The sequence below is a fragment of the Anoplopoma fimbria genome, chromosome 21, assembly GCF_027596085.1.
Source record: "Anoplopoma fimbria isolate UVic2021 breed Golden Eagle Sablefish chromosome 21, Afim_UVic_2022, whole genome shotgun sequence".
In the NCBI taxonomy this organism is placed as follows: domain Eukaryota; kingdom Metazoa; phylum Chordata; class Actinopteri; order Perciformes; family Anoplopomatidae; genus Anoplopoma; species Anoplopoma fimbria.
This window is the reverse complement of record NC_072469.1, coordinates 1,091,075-1,110,290: the sequence shown is the minus strand read 5'-3', so window position 1 is coordinate 1,110,290 and position 19,216 is coordinate 1,091,075. Positions and strand designations below refer to the sequence as shown.

At 40.5% G+C, this 19,216-nt stretch overlaps 2 protein-coding genes across 2 annotated transcripts in view; one reads left to right on the top strand and one right to left on the bottom strand.

Annotated features, from left to right (window-relative positions):
- Nucleotides 1–17,332, top strand: part of LOC129110592 (LYR motif-containing protein 4B) — a 28,235-nt gene extending 10,903 nt beyond the window's left edge. Inside the window, exon 3 of the mRNA XM_054622712.1 lies at nucleotides 16,896–17,332. Within this exon, the coding sequence (XP_054478687.1) occupies nucleotides 16,896–16,946 (51 nt within the window). The 3' untranslated portion in view covers nucleotides 16,947–17,332. The remainder of the gene's footprint in view (nucleotides 1–16,895) is intronic.
- A 1,036-nt stretch (nucleotides 17,333–18,368) lies between these two features.
- Nucleotides 18,369–19,216, bottom strand: part of ppp1r3g (protein phosphatase 1 regulatory subunit 3G) — a 2,899-nt gene continuing 2,051 nt past the window's right edge. The window contains 1 exon segment of the mRNA XM_054623004.1: nucleotides 18,369–19,216. This exon segment is cut by the window's right edge and continues 173 nt beyond it. The gene's annotated coding sequence lies outside the window, so the exon portion shown is untranslated.

Here is a 19,216-nt window from a genome sequence, read left to right as displayed (position 1 = left end):
GTTTACAGATTATCACTATTCTTTTTTCTGCTGAAAATAATATTCTTCTGCATTTTAAAATTCTTGACACATTTATTCTGTTGTTCATGGAGCTTTAATTTGCATCATAAATCGTTCTCCTTCTGAGTCATAACTCAAACTGAACACACTGACACAATATATATTTATATTCAGAGTGACCTCGCTTCAGAGGATAATTATATCTCTGATGTCCACAGTGAACCAGTTTACAAATCACAGAGAGAAAGGAAGACGACTCCTTTTTGCTGCAGAACTGAGAATCATCACGTTTATAAATTTGCTTCAGTATCAAAGTAATCCAGTGATTGATTGAGTTCACTTCAAACAAAATCATAACTCAGCTTGGAAAACTACTTCTTACCAGCTCCAGAATTCATTTGTACAAGAAGCAGATAACAGATCTTGTCTGTAGTTTCTCTTCATTTTAAATGTTCATATTTGTGGGAAATGTGTCGCAGCATCAACTGTGTTTGCCTAAAAAGTTTGCTTTTAATTGTGTCTGTGCGTCATCTCACAACTGTGTGTGTCTTTAAGTGTGTATTTCTGTGTGTGTCTTTGTAAGTTAGTTAGGGAGTAAAGATGATGGATTGCAGCTGCAGAGCCGCCTCTGTTTGCAGAAGAGCAACTAAACCAGAATGCTCTGTTTAATGAGACGGAGAGAGAGGGAGTTACCAAAAGAACAGAAATGTCAGGGAGGCCTTGTTCGATGTATAGATGCAACGTATCATCTGTTTACACACACACACACACACACACACACACACGGATGATAACGTGAGGCCATAACATTATTAACAAGTCCTACAAAGAGTTTCTATAAGTGTGTGTATGTGTGTTTGTCAGCGGCCTCTGAAGAGCCATTTCTCATCCATTACTGCTGCTTAATGTCAACGCAATGTCACACCGCCTTCAGCCATTTTGGCTCAATTGAGATTAAATGCCACATCGGGCGGTGAGTTACACCTGCCAGGTTCAACGCTGCGGCTCTCAGGGGGTCGAACTGAATCTCTGAGTTCAATAAACAGTTTTTCATTGAACTACCTGCAGGGTTAGTTTTAATATGAAGTCTCGTCTGTAAAATGTTAAACAGCTGGAACAATAGAAATACAATTCTACATTAAATAACATTTGACCTCACATGTAAAGATTTCAGAACAGTTTGCATCTCCTCTCTTAGTCCTGAGGAGGATGTTGTTGTGATGTGTTCCGACTGTATATAAGAAGTTGACTTAGTCGTCGTGATGTCACCCACTGGATTGTGGACAAACATTTTGAAGCCTCGATTTTGCCCGTCACTATATTGTTTTTTGATCAACGCAATCTTGGTTTTCAGTCGTCGCCATCTTTGTTTTTGGTTGTATCAATATTGGTTTATGGTTGTAGCCATCTTGGTTTATGGTTGTAGCCATCTTGGTTTATGGTTGTAACCATCTTGGTTTATGGTTGTATCCATCTTGGTTTATGGTTGTAGCCATCTTGGTTTATGGTTGTAGCCATCTTGGTTTATGGTTGTATCCATCTTGGTTTATGGTTGTAGCCATCTTGGTTTATGGTTGTAGCCATCTTGGTTTATGGTTGTAGCCATCTTGGTTTATGGTTGTATCCATCTTGGTTTATGGTTGTATCCATCTTGGTTTATGGTTGTAGCCATCTTGGTTTTTGGCCATCACCAAAACTCAAACTCTCAGCTTCAGTCGGTGACAGAAAGACTTGTTAACTCTTTTTAAAAATCTGATTTCTCATCAGATGTTTCTCCCTCTCCTACATGGCATCTAAAATGTAATTTGACTCATCTGTTGATTTCGCAGTCAAGAAGTCAAATTCGCAAAAAACAAACTTCATTCATAAATCAACTGAGATTTCTGTATGCAAGTCATTACTAATATTAATGGATATCTGGATAACAAACCGTTTTCCTTTAACCCTGATAACTCTGCTGTTTGGATTTAATTATCCAGAGGTTTAGGATTTATCAGCTGAAGCAGCTCATTTCTCTCTGACCAGACAATTAAATCACAAAGAGCCAAGTAGAGTGAAATAAATGAATCCTTGAACTTCAGATTGGAAAAACACAGAGTTCGTGTTGAGAGTTTATTTACAGAAGACCGTCGTATAATATAGAAACAAAGAATTGGCTTTAATGAACAGAAAATTAAATCCCAGAGTGCTGCAGCGTCTCTGCAGACATTCAAATGCAGTTCATCCTGTTTTTCTCTCTTTTATCAGTTAATAATCAGAGAAATACTTCATTTGATTCCATGTTTAGCAGCAGGGTGCTTAAAAGAACATTTCCACCGCTGAATAAATAATGAAAACAAGGTTTTTATGGTAAACAGCGTGAGCTTTACACACTTACAAACACACTCAGAGTGATATTTGTTAACACTGTTGGCTTCCCTTTATGAAGGTTAACCTTATTACCTGAAGCACCTGTAGCTTTAGTAGAAGCATGAACAAGGGTTTCTCCTTTACTCTCAGGATGTTATCGTCTCAAGCTTCTTATTCGCTCCTTAAATTAGTTTTTTTGTCCTCAGTGAAAAATGTCTCCTGCTGTCAGACGGACATATAATCACTGAAACTGGATTATTCCTGCGGAAGAGTGAAACCGCTCTTTGTATGACTTAATGAAGGTGTGTTTGATGAGCTCAGTGTGTGTGGACGGTTATTATGGGATTGTTTTGTTCAGTTATTAGCAGGATGCTTCTGATGTGTCATGTGCTGCTTCTTTTGGTTTATTGATGCTGTTGATGACGGGAAAGTCACGGTCATTTGTGAGGTTTAGCTAGCTTGTTAACTAGCCAGCTCTGGAGACGGAGAGGCTATCTAACTAGGCAGCTTTAAAGATGGAGAAGCCAGCTATCTAACTAGCCAGCCCTTGAAATGAAGCTGGATGGATTTTATACCGTTTAAAATAAGTGCAGGTCCGAGCACACAACAGACCCACAACATGTTTACTGACGCAGGAGATCTGATCTGAAATCCCAGTTTCCTTTCTGACGCAGTTTCAGCTCCGTTTGGGGAAAACCAGAGATTCTGAGACAGGAGCTGGACTGTTAAGTAGGGCAACACCCTGCGTCTCCTCCTCCTCCTCCTCCTCTTCACCTCGCTCTTACCCTTCTCCCCTCTCTCCCCTCATTCCTCCCCACTTCTCTTCCTCCATCTTTGGATCTGTGTGATCCCCGGCCTTCCTCCCTCCATCGCTCAGACATCCCACGCCTTTATTGCTGCTTCTGCAGCTCACGGCTGCTGAGCTCCAGCCACGCTCACAGAAACACACTCGTACTGTAAGTGACTCCATACTGCTGAACAAAACACAAGAGGGGGGTGTTCAGGTGGATAAAAACAGACAGGGTTTCACTCCCTGTCCTCCTCCTCCTCCTCCTCCTCCTCCTCCTCCTCCGCCTCATAAAACATAATACCGAGGCAGTAAGGGAAGCTCTAAATCTGACTCTGGTATGAAATCATAAGCTGAGAAGACGTCTTAACCGGAGCTGGAAAGATTCACCGTTGATATTATCTGCTTATGTCGGCTTAACTCGGATATATCAGGAAAAATGCATCATTTTATAACGATTTCTTGTCTAAATTTATAGAATATTTATTTATATTCATGCAGCTTTAATGAAACTTACTTTCATCAAAGTGAGAATGTTTAGTTGATTCAACTTTATGGTCCATTTGGAGGCCGAGGTTCTCAGTTTACAGTCTTATCTGTGTGACATTTAAGATCTTAAAATTGTTTATATATATATATTAATATTATCGTGTACTTATTTTTATTTAATGCTTTGGCAACATTTCTTTTACTTTCATGCCAATAAAGCCCCATTTAATTGGATTGAATCGAGTCGAATATATTTTTAACACTAGACACAATTTTAAGGACAAATCTTCTGTGAGACGTGTGAAAAACATCAACTAGATCAAAAAGATTAAATGAGAACATTTTAGTTTCTAATGAGAAACTTTAACGAGCTAAAACACCAATTTCATTTGCATTTAACAATATTTCCCCCCATGAGTCTTAGCTATTGGCAGGCCATTAAATCCAGGGTTCTGTACTTTATCATAATGTCTTGATAATGAGAACTTTTTAAATTACTGCTGTTATTAAAGAGGAAATGACAATTAGAGGTTTAAAGTTTTAACAAAGCTAATGCACTATGTGACGAGCTGAGTATGAACTTATAACTGTAGTGAGAAGCACCTCTGGTTATTATTTGTCATTCAGATAACATGCAATAACAAACTTTAAAAATAAATCCAATTTACAAATATAATTTAGTTATTTACCAACTACATTTCTATGAAGACTTTATGAAACAATATTTGTAAATGTATCTTGAGTTCATTTAAATATATTTGTTTGCCAGGATCATTTTGGCACAGACAATAAAATGACATTTCGGTTTTTTTTAAGAGAAAAGGAAAATTACAAATCAAGAATTTGTACCCTTCAGTGTGTCATGTGACCTTCTGACGACTCCAGTAAATGTTTGCAATAGTTCAGAATTATTAGAGTTGGTAATGTCGCCTGTGAAGCAGTAAAAATGTGATTTTAATCAGATTGCTGGTAGAGTGAGTCGTCCTTTTACCATTAAGTTAGCGTGTTAATGAGTTAAATGAATATTTTGACCTCTATAGTTTGAAAAGGAAAAACTCTCCATGGTTTTAAGATACAGTATTTTCTTCTTTTGTGGTGTTATTTTCTGGTACTCTCTTGTGTTTGCTAGTTTTTTCCTTCTATTCTTAGAAGTCTGGGTCTGATGCAATGATGATAGTCTAACACACACACACACACACACACACACACACACACACACACACACACACACACACACACACACACACACACACACACACACACACACACACACTGGGCATGATGCAAGTCATTGACTGAAGAAGGCAATGTGATGTAAGGACACCAGTTAAAGACGAAAGGAGGAGAGAAAATGGAAATGAATGAATGAGAGAGAAGGAGGAAGCTGAGGAGTCTGGGAAATAAATGGGAGTTGGAAGAGGAGTTTGAAATGAAAAGTGAAGAAGAGGAAACAGAAGACGATTAGTGGTCCCCGTTCACTAACGTTTCCTTATGAAACAATTTGTATGATATCTTGAGAAAACAATACTTTTCATGCGTTTGTCCAGCAACACGTGTCAATTTCTGCTCGTTGCATGAATACAGTCTTAGTTATGTTTAGAAAAAGATGGTTAAATACTTCGTTATGTTCATGAGAAGATCTTGGTTTTGGTTAAAATATCTCCAGAATGCTGTTATAAAGTAAACTAGTCATGTGACAAATAAATCAACACACCAGGAACAAACGTCGGCCTCCTGGAGGACAGATCCTCCTCCTCTCCCAACAACCTGTCTGGGTTTTTGCCATTTTTAGACTTCCTGCTTCATGATTACGTGGATTAAATGGGATTTCTTTTTGTTTTCTACCAATAAGGGCACATTCATTTTCATAGTTAAAGCTACAAAATACTGGATGAGAACCGGCAAGAGTGAGACCGACACACCGCCAGTTAGCTTGTTGCGCTAACCTTAGCTCATGTTGCTAACGGCGCTATAGAACTTTGATACCCGTCATGCAGAACCAATCTACATACCGTGTACCAGGACAAAAAAATTACACGTGACCATTTTTTAAAAATCTGGCACCTGATTTTGACAAAAGTTTATTAGTTTCAGTCAAATTGTTTTGTTATTTTTAGTCGATAAACAAAGATTTTTTAAATTCGCTAATGTTTTGTGATCACTTTGTAGGAGTTGATGCACTTTTTAATTCTACAGTTTTGTTGTGAAACGCTGTCACTCGTATTTAAAACATATTGGAAGTTCACAACAGCATGTAAATGTATATTTAAAAAAAAGAAATATTTTACGACTTCCTAGAAATCTTACAGAAATCTTATAAAGATAAAAGACGTAATAAATGTTCACACCACAAAATTGAAATGTAGGTATAGAGTATTTATATCATGACTAAAGATAGAGGAGGATCTTATATGAATGATGAATAATATACACAACAGTTATTACAGTTTAGACAATAATATTATAGTAATGATTTCCAGAATAAATGCACTAAAGTGACTATAAACTCAATAACACGCTGATCTCCGTGTTTCTGCAGTCGGTCCTCCATTACTGTGAAGAGGAGCGTCGTTTCATAGCCCGACGCTGAAGGACTCCCTCTCATCTCCTCCCTTTATGAGTCACTCTGTCTGTACTTCACCATCTTTTTATTTCTGTACTCTCCCAAAATATGTCCTCCCTCTTCAGCAGATTGCCATCGATTCTCTTCCCCCAAACACCTCGGCCTCTCGGCTCTATTGATGTGTGTTCGAGTGTTTCTCTTCTCTGCGGTGCTGCGATGGTTAATGACAGAAACCCGGAGAGCTGACAGTCTGAACAGAAACACTCGCAGAGGGAAACTCCTGGTGGTTGCTGCTCCTGAACGCACCCCTGTGCCTAGAGTGTTTATGAGACTTCATTTGACAACGATGGTGATGTCATCTTCATGAGGAGAGGGCTGGGATTGGAGCTTTTGTAATGTGTTTAAACTGAAAGTTAACGGACAGAAGTCGGTCTGTCTTCATCCAGCATTTGAAGCCACACTTATGAATAATAACACGCTGTAATGAGTCGATATCACAGGATTGGTCTTTCTTCAGGGACACCATTGTTGGTTCCCCGTGTGAGACGAAAAGTCAACGTTGATTTATTTGTCACTTAATGTCTTTTATTCTGAAAAGACTGTGTTTATGTAAAGAGCGGAAATTGACAGGAGATGCTGGACATTTATAGGAAAATGCACAAAAAATGAGAAGTAACTTTTGGTAAGATCTCATAAAAGACTGTTGTATACGTTGTCAGTTGGAGCTTCTTGGTTTTAGGAGAACTTTGCAGGTCACACCAGCAATACATGAATGAACCACACGGTACAAAGATTACTGCAAAAACATTCAAATAATAAATGTTTCAAGTTCAGAAGTGTGTCGTTCATAAAGACGGACGAACAGACGTTTTATATCCCGAGGATTTCCTCTGGGTGGATGAAAGAGAAATATATATCAGGGAGCAAAGCCAGAAGAAAAGAGAGACGTGAGGCAGAAACTGGAGAAAGAGGAGAGAATAATGGGAGCGTAACGGCACGGGCAATTTACAACCAGCTCTCCTCCTCTTCCTCCTTTTCATCTTCCTCCTCCTCGTTGTCTCTCACACACACACACACACACACACACACACACACACACACACACACACACACACACACACACACACACACACAGTTTGCCTTCATCTCTTCTGGCTCTCTAATTAGTGTGAGCTCAGAGTGGAAAGAATTAAGGTTAAAAAACATCAGATTTACAAAGAAACTCGTGTGTGTGTGTGTGTGTGTGTGTGTTTCCTATGGCCGTGGCCCTGCTTTCTTAACATAATCACATTTAATTACTCTTTAACTGCGCTGTGATTGGTTGATGACGGGTATTGAGCCCTGACGAGTAATTGGTCAGGAGCCTTTTTTTTTTAGTCATTGTGGCTAATTAATAAGACAGGACACAGGGCAAACGAGCTCGTTAAGGCCGCGGGGGGACCTCAGTAAAAGAGATCTACAAGGACACACAGAGACACACACACACACACACACACAACACACACACACACAGAGACACACACACACACAGAGACAAACACACACACACACACACAGAGACACACACACACACAGACACACACACAGACACACACACACACACACACACACACACACACACACACACACACACACACACAGACACACACACACACACACACACACACACACACACACACACACTTACACACTTGGTGGTTTTCTAGACACATGCTGTGATAAGAACCTCCCTCAGCTCTCCCTGTTGTGTGTGTGTGTGTGTGTGTGTGTGTGTGTGTGTGTGTGTGTGTGTGTGTGTGTGTGTGTGTGTGTGTGTGTGTGTGTGTGTGTGTGTGTGTGTGTGTGTGTGTGTGTGTGTGTGTGTGTGTGTGTCTTTGGCCTTCAAAGGTCAAATCAGCCGTAGTATCCGGTTCAGACTGACGTGTGTCTTCGTGTCAGAGTCGTCTCGTCTCTGTCGGGTTTGTTTTCAGACGGGATCAAATTTAACCTTTTAAGTAAATGCAGTCGAGAAGAAGTGCAACAGCAAATGTGTTCCAAAGTAATTGTTTTCTATTAAGGCAATGAGGAAATGTCGATTCATGTATCTGGCAAGTCACAGAAAGGTTATTACTGAATATATCAGTAAAATATTTATTGATATGAGGGATTCACTGGTAGCATCTTGGCTAAGGTGAGAGAAAGATGGTTTGATTCAGAAAGACTTCTCAGTGACTTCATGTGGGAGAACAGAGTGAACTGAGAGATCAGGGAACGTATAGTGAGAGAAAAATCAATATTCTGTATTGTTCTCAGATGATTGTTATGGACTAATACGTTGTTTTGTAGGCAGGGACTTTGTTAAAAACGGTGTAAAATGTAGTTGAACTGACAGAGAAATGAAAGCAAGAGGAGGTGAAGAAAAGAGTGTAGCGAACGAGAAGAGGTTAAACACTGAATGCATCAAAAGAAATGGACTTATTTTGAAGCACATTTGAGCCTTTACACATGGTCTCACAACTCACAGATTGAGTTTGACTGGTTACAAATCAACACATTTTGATTTGTAACCGAAAATACAAGCAGTTTAAAGTCATATCAGTTTGACTCCTGAGTCACTTGCACTATTTCAGAGGTTCTTTTAGTACTACCTTTTATGAAAAGAGATAAGAAAAAAAGAAAGGGTAGAGTCAAGGACGACTGCACTGTAAATGCAAAGAGGAGGGAAAGAAAACAGTGCAGAGACGGACAACAAATGGTTGTAAACGGGCCTGTGGCGCTCTGTGAACACTCATGAATAATTAATGAGGAGACGGAGCTAGAGGAGGTTCTGGCACTTTGGAAAACACACACAGGACGTTTCACCAGGATGTTCAAAAACTCTACACCCTTAATGCTCCACCAACACAGCTTTACTCTACACCCTTAATGCTCCACCAACACAGCCCTGCTCTACACCCTTAATACTCCACCAACACAGCTTTACTCTACACCCTTAATACTCCACCAACACAGCTTTACTCTACACCCTTAATACTCCACCAACACAGCTTTACTCTACACCCTTAATGCTCCACCAACACAGCCCTGCTCTACACCCTTAATGCTCCACCAACACAGCCCTGCTCTACACCCTTAATACTCCACCAACACAGCTTTACCTTCTCCACCAACACAGCCCTTCTACACCCTTAATACTCCACCAACACAGCCCTGCTCTACACCCTTAATACTCCACCAACACAGCCCTGCTCTACACCCTTAATACTCCACCAACACAGCCCTGCTCTACACCCTTAATGCTCCACCAACACAGCCCTGCTCTACACCCTTAATACTCCACCAACACAGCCCTGCTCTACACCCTTAATGCTCCACCAACACAGCCCTGCTCTACGCCCTTAATACTCCACCAACACAGCCCTGTTTTGCACCGTTTATCATACAAATTCATTGATAGCTAGGGGACGTAGAAGAACAGAGAGGAGAAAATAAATAAATTGAGGGGATTTTACAGTACAGTCTGGCATTGAGGCACCTTCACACACACACACACACACACACTCAGCAGGTAAGCAGAGGACAAATTAAGGGAGGCAGGGAGGGACAAACGAGGGAGATGAGGGGGGTTAAGGGGAAAAATCTAAACTGAGTGATTTAATTGGCTGGATTAGCATGAAACAAAGCAGCAGGATGTGTGAGATGCAGAGACGTCGTCCTTCAAAACACTTCCCCACCCTGCTGAACTGTCCTTGAGCAACACACTGAATCGGTCTGGCCTGCGGCGATCCGTGATGGAGAACAGCAGATTAAAGGTGTTGTGTATAAATTTTAACATCGATAAACCATCAGAGCATCACAAAGACATCAGAGGCTTCTGCAGCAAACAAAGAGAAACAATCTGCTGATTTTCTCCTGCGTCTGCAAGAGTTATTCTTAAGTTTCTGTTGGTCAAGTCCAAGTAAATAAAACAAGTCGGAGTAGAATGTCAAGTCCATCAGGACACTTCAAAGTCAAGCTTTGCTGAGATTAGTCCAAGTCAAGGTTTCAAGTCAGTCAAGACAACTTCAAATCATGTCTCAAGTCTTATAAAAGCAAGGCAAGTCCAACATCAGTCAAGACGAGTAGTAAAGTCAGTTGAGGCAAGTCTCGAGTCCATCAAGATAAGGTCAAGTCAGAGACGGGTCAAGATAAAAGGTAGATCACAAGTCAGTAGAGAGTCAGATGAACCCAGATCTGTCAAGTAACGAGTCAAGTCTCAAAAGTTTAAGTCTAGTTTCAAGTCAATCAGTTGAGTCTCTAGTTGATCGAGTAAAGACAAAGTCGAGTCTCTAGTTGATCGAGTAAAGACAAAGTCGAGTCTCTAGTTGACCGAGTAAAGACAAAGGTTAGTTTCTAGTTGATCGAGTAAAGACAAAGGTTAGTCTCTAGTTGACCGAGTAAAGACAAAGTTCAGTTGAGTGCAAGAATATCCTTGGGTCAAGTCAAAAAGTCTTAAGTGAAGTTTCAAGTCAATCCAGATCTGTCCAATACAAGTCATTGATTAAACAAGATACGCCCAAGTCAAGAGGCAGGGCTAAATAAAGCCTCAAGTCAGTTGAGATATTTCCCGCTATTTTCACTTGTTGCTAAATGACTATGAAGGTTTCTGTCTAGCTGTCGTCAGTGGGACAAATCAATGTGTCAAAGGTCACCAAAGTTGAACTGAATGTTAAAGCAATGCACACGTTTCTATGGCAGCACATCCAGTGGAATAAACAGATTTCAGCTGTCTTAAATGCCGGGTTGACGTGACCCTAAATGGGTAACTCATTGTGTTTCCAGGCTGAACGGCCAATCAGATTGTCCTCTGGTACCCAACACCTCCACAACAATTGTTCTACTCCGACCCAACAAGCTGCTCAGTACACCAGAGCCCTGAAATCTAACGCTGAGTGAGGAGAGAGCAGCTCAGCCTCAGTCTTCCCTGGAGAAATAAAGAGGTTTTTAAAAGAGAGGGGGTGAACAGCGTAAACTGTTTTCTTGTTTCGTGCTTGAGGCGACTGAGTGAAAACTGATAAACCTCCTTAAAGCGCCCAGCTAGAGACTGAAGAGATGAAAGGTGTGAAGATTTTATCTCTGGAAAAGTTCCACCTCGATGCACGACACTGGTTAATAGTCTCAGTTTCTCTGTCTCTATCTTGTTTTCTCTGGTTATATATATTTATATATGTGTGTGTGTGTGTGTGTGTGGGTTCGACCCCTGCACTGATGATGCTGCTGAAGTTTACATCATCATTTCACACACGGATGAACTTTAAAGTCTTTCTCACTTTTCATCTCCTCTCTTTTTATTTTTGGCTCGACGGTTGCTACAGAAACACTTTACCTGATGGTGTGTGTGTTTAAATATAAATAGCAGGTTAAATGGGTTTATATTTTTTAATCTCATCTGACATTTGAAAGTAACGGAGAATAAACTCACAGAACTTCATACACAACGTTCACCATTTTCTTCTGTAAGAACTAGTGGTGTGACGGACAGTTGTTGATCCGTGATCCAATTAATTCCACAGTTTACCGTTAGCCATCACAGTGTGAATAAAGTTTACTGACGATCGTGTTTAACTTCCTAACATTAGCTCTAAACAGATTACTATACATCATTAAAACTACTCATGACTAGATTTGTTTTAATTGTTTTTTCCACCACATGGACTCAAACGAAGAAATGATGACGATTCAGACATTTAAAAAATCATTTTTTTCACAACTTGTGGAGAATCATATCATGACAAGTGAAGATCTCTTGCTAAACAGATGTAACATAAAGGAAACTCCGTAATACCTTCTTTTCTTTCAGATAAAACTCATAATCTGCATTTCCATCCCTTCAAATGACTGAATTCAACACTTTGTTCTTCCGTATTACTCATCTTAAGTGTTATTTCAGTCACTGTGGGTGTTTGTGTTAAAGCCAAACTGTTATTTGTACAACCACTAGATGGCAGTATGTAAAGTTAAAGTAGCGTTTGGTTTGGTGGTGCGCCTCCTCTTTCACTGGATTTAAATGATGAGCTCTTTGTTGGAGGAGGAGATGAGCTGAGGTCTGAGACTAAACGGTGGAGTCGGTCTTCAGACGGTTGAAGGTGTTTGTGCTTCCTGCTGCTTTCACCTCCTGACAAATGGAAAAAAAAAAACTAGATCTCCTTCTGCTGAGTTTATTATCTACCTGAGCACCTCTCTCCTCCTCCTCCCTCCTCCCTCCTCCCTCCTCCATGCGTTTCATTCTGACAGGCATCCCGCCGTCTTTTCATCTCTCCTCCCCCCTTTCCTCCCTCCCTCTCACAAGAAAATCCTCATTTTCTTTTTGTCGGCGCCGCTCCGCTGGCCTCCTCCAGGTCTCCCTCCAGTCGCTCCATCTTTTCCTCCCACTTTCAACGGCTCTTTAACTTTCCATTGCTGTCTCCTGCTGTTCAGGGCAGCATTTCTTTTTTTAACTGGATGGTTTTCACTAGAAGCTAGCAGCTACTTTTACCATCCACCTACAGTGTCAGAATATAATACAACCGTCCAAATTATTTTGGCTTATGTTCCTGCAAACATTACCGCCCCACTCGCAGTGTGAAGTCACCCTCCGTTCTGTTTAAAGCCAAAATAAGAGCTCAGATATTCTGCATCTTCCACTAAGTTTATATGCTTCTGTTCATCCATCTCTTCAGTGAGTGTTTGAACTATTGGTTCATCAAAGTCATAAAAGATCCAGATCGGATACAAGGATCATTTATTGTCATTATGCAACACAGGGATGCACAACGAAACTCAGTTGTAGCTCATTTGTAACACAAACAAAACAAACAGTAGAACATTCCTGTAGTACATTGGTCGGCGGCGGAGCGGTGATCTTCTCAAAGTCCGCTGCTCTAGATCCCCACGCTTCCTTTTCAGATGTTGGTGAATGTTTTCTGTCATATGATACGTCATTAGTGATAAACACGGAAAAATACAACAAATGGAGGCAAAAATGCAGCAAAGTTCATGGGAGCTACCGGCTGCAGCATGTTCATGCACCACTGTAACACCTGAGGTGGTTCTCATTGGACATTTGATCCAACCAGTGTTACAGGTGCAACAATTTGCAGGATTTCTACTAAATACCAACATGTAAGAAAGGCCTCTTATTATAATTCAGTAACACTCAAAGTCACCACAAACTAAGGCTTCCAAAATGATCACAAAGTCAAATCAGCACCTCTTTAAAACTGTTTCTACAGCAAAGAGTATAAATACCAGCTGTTCAGTTGTTGATAACCAGCAAAACGCACATTCATGTCACAGAAAAACTGGATTTCTAGATGTCAATTTGGTCTCATTTATAGAACAGTTTATGGAAACATGAGCGCGGTCGGGTTCCAGTGACGCTGTCAGAAGAGCAGCTGTAGTTCTTGACGTACAGATCTTCAGTCTCATGTTAATCCTACACCTCCTGTCTGGTGGGACTACGATGAAGGTCAGTCAGTCACGACTCTGATGGTATATGAAGGAGGCTAAGTTTAGCTTTCCATTATAACTCTGATCACTACTGAGTGTCTTTATGGAGGAGAGAAGCGTGACGGCGTCGTTGCTTATGTGGATTCTGACCATAAAAAACAGGTCATATGTCGGTGTACAGTTCAGTGTCTTCGGATGGGGAGAGGAAACGCTATGAGAGGGGGTCTGGTTCTTAGTCGGCATTCCAGGTGTTTGACGGGGTTGAGCTCAGGGCTCTGTGCAGACCGGTTTAGGTGGTTTTGTATATCGTTGTGGTCGTTTTGAGTCTTTGTCTCTTTGGGGTTGATTTTGCTTTCTGGGGTCTGTTTTGAGTCTCTTTGCGGTCAAATTTGCGTCTCTGGGGACGTTTTTGCGTCTCTTTGGGGGTTGATTTGTGTCGTTGTGGGGTCGAATTTGCGTCTCTTTGGGGTAGTTTTGTGTGTCCTTGTGGTCATTTTGAGTCTCTTTGTCTCTTTGGGGTTGCTTTGTATCTCTTCATGGTGGTTTTGCGTCTTTCTTTGGTGTTTTCTGTCTCTTTTAGAGTATTTTTATTGACTTCCCAACAGTCACTTGAGACAGGGGTTCTAGACCCTGCAGACCAGTTCAGTCATCCATCCATGACACTAACAAGTCCACTACCCACCACCTCTGACTCTGGGGGGAACGAGAGTGACACTGGTAGAGAGAGCAAACAACCACATTAATATCCCAGCATGCTTTGCCTTTATTAGATCCTGACCCGCTGGTTCTGCCTTAATTGGGTTATTCAGAGCCAAATGAAATATTTCTGTTTTCACTGGGGTTTATTTTTAGAGCTCTTCTTTAATTATTCATGAAAGTAAAACTGAGTGAGAAGACGGACAGAAAGAGAGAGAGACGGACGAGAGACGGCGCAGAGATGAAGACGAACCTAAAGACACAAAAGCAGACCTGATGGAGAGAGAGAGGCCTTCCCTTTGTTAGGAGCCACCGCCGCAACAATTTACATGAGAGCCAAGCCTCCTGCCAGCTGATTGGTTCAGAGAGCCGCCCGCCTCCCCCGCCACCCCCCTCCCTCCTACGCCACACTCCAGCCAATCAGGACGTCACAAACACAGGGGGGCTCCGACTGGGCGAGAGAGGGTCTGCTCAGAGAGAGAGAGAGCTGAGGCAGAATAATTGATGAAGAGGAGCAACATGATGGTGAAGAGGAGTTATGTATCTGTGGAGGGATTGTGCCCTCTGGTGGTGCTGCGGGGACATGACAACAAAACATTTTATTAAGGTTTTTATTTAGTTAAAAAATGTTATACCACGGTACAAAAATACTTTATTTACTTTATTATTAATAACACTTTGTTTACTATTTGGAAAATTAATCGAAACACTAAAGCTGTGAGATCTTGAGTAGATAACGATGAGATTTAAACTGTGTGACTTTGTAAAGTCACGTCAACATGGTGCACTTAAAAATAATTGATTTAATGCACACACACAGATATATTTAAATATATAAAAAATAGTCTTATTATTCTCTATATTAATATTAATTGTTTTAATTATTTCTATTTATATTATAACTATTATTATTTGTCTTACTTGCATTTCTTGGGATAACTCCAGCCCTGTTTTTTTACTTTTTTATTCATATTCTGGGCATTAAAAGAATCCTGAATTAAGATATCAACAGTTTGTATTTCTAGTATCTAATCATAAACGTATAAAGCAAAATAATGATTTTGTTTTCAGATTCATAGTCTACAGAAGTCAAACCTAAACTAAAGACCAGAGCGGCCGAACACATTCAGCCTGTTGTTGGTTTTGAATAAACTTTATTCGTTGTGAAATATTTCCTTAACGTGTGTACGTGTGTGTACGTGTGTGTGTCTGTCTTTTTTTTTTTTTTTTTTTACTGGGTGTTACTGTGTGTTTGTGTCCTGAAACAGCTGAGACTGAGTCCAGAGAGACACACTGATGTTCAGAACGTGTGTGTGTGTGTGTGTGTGTGTGTGTGTGTGTGTGTGTGTGTGTGTGTGTGTGTGTGTGTGTGTGTGTGTGTGTGTGTGTGTGTGTGTGTGTGTGTGTTTTTGTGTGTGTGTGTGTGTGTGCGTTTTTTACTGGGTGTTACTGTGTGTTTGTGGGTCATATTTGGTCATGTTCTGTAGATGAGCCTGTCGTGTCTTTGTACAGAAATAAAAAGATGAAATCGATTGTGAACTGTGGCCCACACACACACACACACACACACACACACACACACACACACACACACACACACACACACACACACACACACACACACACGGCTCTCCATAATTGGCTCGTATTTGACAACAGGGTCCAGATGGGTAACGTTGACATAACACAGTGAGGCTCTCTGGACACTAAACACACTCATGGTGCTTGTAGCTCCGCCCTCTGGACAAACATGAGAGAGTATCAGACAAACAGGAAGTTTGTTTATAAAGTGTCCCGTCTGAGAAGCACATGACCTCATGTGATGGACAACAAGCAGAGGAAACTCAGGTTACTTACTGGATGGAAAGTACTTACTGTACGCGGAACAAAAAATCCTTCTTGTCGGGGTTCAAGTAATACGTTAAACCAGAGCAAAACAACAACGCTGCTATCAAAAGATACATGATCAACAAGGAGTCGACCTTCAGAAGAGTGAAGTCAGAGCTTCCTGTGTTAAAGCTGCATTCTCTCTGCTGTCCAGCAGGGGGCGACTCCTCTGGTTGTATAGAAGTCTATGAGAAAATGACTCTACTTCTCTCTTGATTTATTCCCTCAGTAAACATTGTAAACATGAGTTTATGGTCTCAATCTCTAGTTTCAAGTCTTCTTCAATACAGCATGATGTTCATTTAGTAAATGATGCTCCATTTAGAGTCAAACAGACCATAAAGCAGGGGATGCTTTAGGGCGGGGCTACACACTGATTGACAGGTCGACACCAGAGACGTATACGGCGTCTCTACGTCACTCCTCCTCAGTCCATATATGGTCACTTCCTGTTCACTATAAGGTTTACTGAGGGAATAAATCAAGAGAGAAGTAGAGTCATTTTCTCATAGACTTCTATACAACCAGAGGAGTCGCCCCCTGCTGGACAGGAGAGAGAATGCAGTTCTTGACCAGTCCAATATGGCAGACGTTAAATTTGCCGGCTGTAACAAAGAACAGTCAGTAGTGTTCTTCTTCTTCTTCTTTAATTTTCCTCCGTCTCTTTTGTCCCTGCAGGTCTCCATAGGGAAGATGTACGAGACCCAGAAGAACGTGGTGGACGACTAAACCCTCCCCGTCAGACAGGAAGTGACATCAGAGGACCGCATCACTGCCCTGACATCATCACCTGCCTGCTTCCTCTTCCGGCCCAAACACCGCTCCATCTCTGGAGGTGTGAAATGCATTGTGGGAGATGTAGGACAGAGTGGAGCTGTGAATTATTTTTCTTTTCTGACGCACGTGTGATGATATGAAATATAAAGAATATATATATAATATTCAGAGGGTGTGAAAGGGTTAATTTACCAGCTGATTACTGACATTAAGAGATTAGTTTTTGTTTTACAAGTTTTCTGAATTGTTTCGTTTGATTAATTTGTGGATTGAGGAGAAATCTGAAGACTCAAATAGACAAAGTAGAAAAATAAACGTTTTCTTCCCTCTCGACTCTACGTTGTGTCCTGAAGACGTTTTATTTTGAAAAGACTGTGTTCATGTCACAGGTGTGTGTGTTTTAATGTGTGTGTGTGTGTGTGTGTGTGTGTGTGTGTGTGTGTGTGTGTGTGTGTGTGTGTGTGTGTGTGTGTGTGTGTGTGTGTGTGTGTGTGTGTGTGTGTGTGTGTGTGTGTGTGTGTGTGTGTGTGTGTTTTAATGTGTGTGCAGGAGGTGCGTTTGGTTTTTGGAGGTGAAGGAGGTGACAGACCCACACAGGGTATCTATTAATACACACACACACACACACACACACACACACACACACACAGGTGTTAAAGCTCACCTTGCCCAATCAGACGCGGCTGTTTCATCAGACTCTCTCAGGATGCTTCATTCAGAGTTCTGCACATGCTCAGTGCGACCCACCGTCGTGACCTCACTGGGTTCACTTCAGCTGAAGTCTAGATTTGTTCCGATGAGGAGAAACTATCCGTGTTTCCATTCTCGTATTTTTAAGCCTCAATAAAATAAAATAAATTATTAAATAAAACTTTCTGATTGTAGCTTTTCTGTCCAAAAAAAGAGAGTTGATGCAGGACATGGATTCAGTAACCATGGTGACGCAGCTGAGCATTTAGAATCCACTCACACCTTAGAGGATTGTGGGTAATGTAGTTTTTAATGCCAAACTGATCAGAATTAAACTGATTTTACAATGAAGCAGTTGGATCTTCATGACAGAAAAACTAGATTTTTTTTTTTTAATACTTCTGATCAAACAATGATGATACTTTATGTATATTAAGTTAAAGATGTTTTTTATTGAATAGCAAAAAGAATGAAGGAGGAGATTGTGAGAATAAAGGAGCTCGTCCTCCGGCCTCCTGAAGTATTACTTCATCTTATCGACCTGTCCGTGTTTATACGTCAAACACATGTCGTCAGCTTCGTCAACAAACTATTTCCAGAGGACGCCTGAACTTTGACCATCAGGAGGTCAGACAGACAGACAGGATGTCAGACAGACAGACAGGAGGACAGACAGACAGACAGGAGGACAGACAGACAGACAGGAGGACAGACAGACAGACAGGAGGACAGACAGACGTTATGAGTTTCATAAACTACTCAACAAGTTTTCATGTTTTGTGCAGTAAGAAGTCCAGTAACTCTCTGAGATGTAGAGGTATAAAGTATAAAGTAACTTAAAATGTAAATACTCAAACAAAGTAGAAGTACTTCACAAATGTTCTTTAGTAGTACTTGAGTAGATATAAACTTTAAAAAAAAAAGTTTTTCTCTGCTCTCACATCAGTTTTAAGCCTTAAAAACAAAGTGAACTATGAATAAAAACTATAATATTCTCCTTAACGTTTCCAAAACGTCATGTTTTCTTTCATGTGTTTGGCTGCAGGGAATCAAACCTGCAACCTTTAGACACAGATCTGCTGAATCTTCTCTCTGCGGATTAAAGAACCATTCCAGTGTTTTTGTTTTTTCATGTTTTAGATTATTTTCTATGAATCACATTTACTGAACATCAAAGATTAACATTTTTTCAGTCACTTTAATGTTTTTTTATTCTTCCACAGTTTCAGGCAGCCGCTGATTTCTATTCATTTCCTTACAGGATGAAAATAAATTCTACTGTTAAAAACAATGCACTCAAACTGCATCAATGTTACATCCATGAAAGATAATTAAAGATGATCTGTGTGATTGATCACATGACTCAAAGGAGTTTTACATATGGAATTATCCAAGTTTCTATATTAAAAACAGTGTTATGATCATTTAAATCTCATTTAAAAAGACGTTCAGGGTTTAACTGACAGATATTGACACATTTTCTTTCGCTTTAAAAACAGATCAGGAATCAGCCTTTAGTTCTTAAAGCCTTT